We start from the raw sequence: 5,626 nt of genomic DNA on the forward strand, positions 1-5,626 counted from the left end.
TAAGGATTAGAGAGGGACTATGGATAGTTCTAAGCATTATATCAAAAAGAGCATAAATAATAACAACCTATAATAAGATTAGTGATAAAAAAAAATCATATGTGAACAAATTGATGTCTCGATGAGATTGATCAATAAAATGATGTTAAGAAACATTGCTTCATGGGAATCTATGATTGGAGCTTATGTTACAATTGGTAGTTTTTTAAAGCATTGGAGCTTTACCAAGAAATATAGAGAAAAACAAAATAAGCCTTAAAAACTTGAATTAATAAAATAATAAATAAATAAATTTAAAAACTTTTTAGCTTTAAATTTTGTGGAACTTGAAATAAACTAACCCAAAAAAAAGTTTATGAAATAAAATTTTAATTTCTATTATATTTTGATATTTTTTTAATGAATGTATATATACATATGCTTTGATTCAACTAGATATAAATGCGTCAATTGAGGTAAAGTATCATGGAAGCTCTTGTATTAGGAGTTGGATTGTATTTTGCCTTCGTTACTAAAAAAAATGGGTAAATTAATCCTTACACATTAGATCAAAAAGCAAACCGATCCTTTCTATTAAAAACTTCATTCATTTCTATTTTTAAAAACTAACATGGTTTATAGAATAACCAGATAGTTACATATGGTGTGCCACATGTACCTCATTTTCACGTACAATGATCAGTTTTTAACAGTAGAAATGGATGAGATTTTTTGACAGAAGAATCAATTTGTTCTTTGATCTAACATGCTGTACAAACCCAATAATGCCCAGGCACAAACCAATAAACGGGCCCAAACCAGTAACAGGCCCAACAACTAATTTTTAGACCTTAGCCCAAAAAACATCAAAATTTCAGAAACCCTAACAGCCCCTGCCTCAGTGTCGCAGCAGCTGGTGCTGCAACTGCTCCCTCGCGTTGCGCCCGTCGATCCCGCACATCGCGCCCCTCGCCGCCGCGAATCTCGCGCCTTCCCCGCACACAGTACCTGCAGCAACGAACGCAAATATGCCAACAAAAACATAATAGATTCTTTTTGGATTTTGTTCATTTTTTTTTCCATTTTTCGGCTATTTAAAGCCTTGAAAAATCTGTAAAAAGGGGGGGATTCAGTCGAAAATATATGCAAAGAAATAGAGAGAAAATAGAGAAATCAAACTTGATTTTGCATAGGTGATTTCTTCTTTGTTTCACTTCGCAGTGTCCGTTTATTTATTTATTTATGTTTTTATTTTCTTTTATTTTTTTCATTTTATTTCGTATAAAATAACAAAGAAAAAGAAAAGGAAAACCGACCTTTCGTTGGAGTCACCTAGTTGTTGCCGGCTTCGTCGTGATTGGGGCTCTGGCATAAGGCTGAACGGCGGCATTTGGGGGTTGAAGAAACCCTAAGGAAACTGTTTCCTTTGTTGAAGGGGGAAACAAAATTAACTTCTAATTTTTGTTGTTAAAACCTAAAGAAGAAACAAGAAACGGCGCCGTTTAGCTTTGGGGGGGTCCGCGCGTCTCCACCTAAATGGGGAAATTGCACAGTTAGCCCTCCCCCTTTTGTGACGTGTTTTAATCAAGTTCTTTTTCCTCCTTAAAATTTGGCCCAAATATTTTACCCGCGTGACGATTTAATCCAGTGCTGCGCAGCATGTAGGAGGGAGGGATTAATTCCCCTTTTGGTCCTCTATTGTTTCCTGCGCAATTAAGTTGGTCCTATTTTTTTAATTTCTTTTAAATTCCCCCATTTTTTTGTTTTTAATTCAATTTAACCCATTTTTAGTTTTTATCACAATTACGCCATACTATTATTTTGTTTTATTTTATTTACTACTGTAATACTATTTATTATTATGCGCATATGCGCATATGCATGTTAATATGTATATACTTTAATATTTTAAATATATATATCTATTGTATGCACGTTGTATTATTACTTTGTTTTCATAGTTTTTTATACATATAAATATATATACATACATTTTTTAAAAAATATTTTTTTACATACACTTTTCATTTTTTAATTATTATAAATATTTTTTTGTTAGTTCATGTATCCCATTATTTTATTTATATATTGTACATATATATGTATTTGAATATATACGTATACGAATTTTCACGATTGGCCTATGTATATATACTTATACATTTCATTTTTCTTGCCTTTGTAAATATGTACACATTTGCATATTTTCATACTTTTATTTTATTTTTACAATTTTCATTACATATATACATGCATATTTTTAGAAATTATTATAAGTTTGTTGTATATATTTCTTAACTTACCTTTTTATATGTACACTTATATTTATGTGTTAAGTATGCGCTCACTCATATTTTCGAATTTGCTTGTATATTGTACTTGTATATATATTGTAAATACATATTCATATATGTTTTACGTTAAAGTTTTGTTTCACATTGTACATTAACCTTAACATACCCTTTTTGAAAATATATTTTGGCTTTAACCATACATCAAAGTTATTTTCTTAATTCAAAGGTTTTTTTTGAATAAAGGCAATATTCGAAGTTTGGGGTTTTCAAGGGAAATTGAGCCCTAACGTATTGGGTTCTGATTTTCTTTGTTAATCTTAAATAACCAAGGATATTCTTTATTCAAAGTGCATGAGTACAAAAATCATTTTTGGGAACTTAACTTGTTGTGTCCTAACGTATTGGGTGTGGCATGTTACTTTCTCAAAATGAAGATTTTCACATAAAATAAAGTGATATTCAAAGTTCGGGGATTATGAGGAATTATACCCTAACGTATTGGGACTCGATTTCTTTACATGACTTGAACAATTGATTATCCTTTTTCAAATTCCATCGTTTGAGTTGATTTTAAAAATTTTTAACCTTCGACACGTGCAAAGACTAAATTGTCAATTTTTTGAGAAGATAAAACAAAATGCAATCTAACTCATAATACAAAAACCTCCATAATATTTTTTTCTACAACTTGGTATAATTCCAATTGTTATAAATGATGAAAGGCTTTCAAGCTGTTAGACATTTGGTGATTTTGTTATAGTATTATGTTTATATATGGGATTAAGGGGGGAAAAGCGAAATATAATCGTATTTTTTTTCTGTGTAGACCTGTCCAAATTTATTGGTATTTAAAGGGTTAATTGGACTAAGTATCTCCGATCTATGACTCTTATTTTAAATTAGTTCTTAAACTTTAAAACATTTTAATTACATCTTTAAATTGTTGATGTTATATCAAAAAGGTTCTTCCGTTACTAAAATCGTTAATTTAGACATCAAATCTTATATAACATAACTTAAAATGAAAAAAAATGAATGTCGTACAAAGATCTTGGTTTTGAGGTTTTTGGAGCTTTTACGGAAACTATCATCCACTATTTTTCTTTTTCTTTTTTTTTTTCAGTTGTATTTTATTTTTAGTTTTTTTATTTTAAAATTTATGCGGCAACATTTTACTTTTCATTAAAATTTTTAATTTAAATTATGTCACATAAGATTTTATGTGTCATTTAATTATTTTAATAATGGAAGGGTGTCATTTAATTATTTCAATACTGAAAGGGCCTAATTGATATAAAATTGATAATTTAAGGATGTAATTAAAAAGGAATAATTTGGAGATGTTTCGTCAAATTAACAGTTATTTAAATGCATAGCAACTTTTGATACTTAAAAAGAAATAATCACACAATTGCACTGATTAATGAAATTATCTTGGCTGAAATTGATGAAGGATAATCATACTACTATGAGAGAAAAAAAATTGTAAATAAGCAATAACACTAGATAAATCATATTTGAAAACACCCCTCCAATCTTTTTGTTATTTTTGAAATTGAGTAAATTGGTCTCTCTTAAAAAAATCGGAACAATTTAATCTCTGTTAATTTTGAAAATGAACAATTAAGAACAATTAATCATTACATTAATGTCATCAGTTAATTTACATAATTTTTATTGGTATGAAAACAAATTTAGCTCTCAATGTGTACATGTTTTGTCAATTTGGTCTAGCTAGATTCTAAAAAAGGCTGGACTTGTTAAATCATTATCAATTTGCCAAGATGTGTAAATTTTGAGGGCTAAATTTGTTATTATACCAATAAAAAATATGTACAATTAACACATTTACCCATGATTAATTGTCCTTAATTGCTTACTTTTGAAATTGACAGGGATTAAATTACTCTGATTTTTTTAAGAGATCAATTTACTCAATGTTGAAATTAAGAAGTGGAGCGGTAATATATAATCTTATTTAAATGCATAGTAACTTTTGATACTTAGAAGATAATTGTTGGAGATCCAATATATTTAAATCACATAGTTGCACTACAATAAGATTATCTTGGCTAAGGCAGATGAAGGATACATATAAAATGAAAAGGCACTGAATACCATAAGGATCATCATACTACTATGAGAAAAAGACAACACTAAATAAACCATATTTGGAAATGCATGATATGAGAATATCGTCCGTAGTGCTTGCTAGTGGACTTAGGTTTTAGACATGGTTCGTCCTGGTGCCCAAGAATATATCTCAGGAGGGTTGGTCCCATTAGTGATCAAGTTCTGTGGCATCATCCCATACAAATCGGCCATGTCCAAGTGATGGTGCCGACCATTTTGGTGATGATATTGGTTCTGCATAGCTGCTGCTGCTGTTGTTGCAACTTCATCAGCATCATCCAATGGTAAACGATCAAAAGTAGCATTCATGAAAGATGCAGCCATGATAAGAACAGGACCAGAAGCAATAAGTGCACCAACAACACCACCACCTACGACTTGTCCTTGAGCCCCAGCAAGGTAAATGGTTAGCCCCGTAATCCCAGGTGGTGCAGGTGGTGGAAGGATAGAACCAAGCAATGACAGAATCTCATACCGACCATGTAAAGTCACAATTGCACCAGATGAAGCTGGTTGTTTGAGTGTAACATTGGTTACAAACCCACTCCCACTAAGAACACAAATCCCACGTTGTTTTCTCCTTGCAAAACTAGCTAAACTCTCATGCACATCACAACCTGAAGTTACTTCCATTGCATGAGCTCGTAATGCATTTGCACTATCACGAGTGACAATAATGGGTGGTTTGGGTTTGTTTTTGGAACCTGCTGGTCTTCCTCTAGGTCGCCTAATGTTCTCTCCCTTGGGAGTAGCCATTAGTATAGCATCATCAATGCCTTGTTTATGAAGATTCACCTTATCTTGTTCTTGGTTTTGGATTTGATCCATGGGAACCCTCAAATCTGTGCTTTGCCCCATTCATGCACACCCCTCAGAATCTGATGCAGAAACTCAGGCACCCCATGTGAGTTTAAATACTGAGTTTTAATCAATAATTTTATTGTGAGAAGTAGAAAAGAATGAAGGGTTAGGAGATGGTTAAGTGACACCAACCTTATAATTTAACTGCCTAACTCTAAACCGATCCTTCAATCATGTTAATTGCCTTTCCCAACAAATACCCACTTCAAAACTTTTGCTTCTGCAATAATTAATATTACTCAAAGTAATTGAGGTAACCATAAATCATCCTTGAGTTTCACATGGAATACAGTTGCCTTATATGCATGGCTGTGTAGCAAGTTTGAGAGAACAATGTACTCACAAATGCTCTTCAAATA

At 31.5% G+C, this 5,626-nt stretch overlaps 1 protein-coding gene and 1 long non-coding RNA gene across 2 annotated transcripts; both read right to left on the minus strand.

Moving 5' to 3' along the window:
- Nucleotides 1-550: 550 nt before the first annotated feature.
- Nucleotides 551-1,872, minus strand: LOC107931314 (uncharacterized). Its single transcript, XR_001693203.2, has 2 exons — nucleotides 1,296-1,872; nucleotides 551-987 (listed from the first exon to the last, which is right to left on the minus strand). It is a non-coding gene; the product is annotated as an uncharacterized lncRNA (long non-coding RNA).
- Nucleotides 1,873-4,276: 2,404 nt separating this feature from the next.
- Nucleotides 4,277-5,294, minus strand: LOC107931337 (AT-hook motif nuclear-localized protein 16). The gene has a single exon (XM_016863204.2). It carries the CDS (start codon nucleotides 5,262-5,264, stop codon nucleotides 4,494-4,496), a length of 771 nt encoding a protein of 256 aa, XP_016718693.1. The 5' UTR covers nucleotides 5,265-5,294; the 3' UTR covers nucleotides 4,277-4,493.
- Nucleotides 5,295-5,626: the final 332 nt, after the last annotated feature.

Source organism: Gossypium hirsutum, chromosome D09, assembly GCF_007990345.1.
Source record: "Gossypium hirsutum isolate 1008001.06 chromosome D09, Gossypium_hirsutum_v2.1, whole genome shotgun sequence".
In the NCBI taxonomy this organism is placed as follows: Eukaryota; Viridiplantae; Streptophyta; class Magnoliopsida; order Malvales; family Malvaceae; genus Gossypium; species Gossypium hirsutum.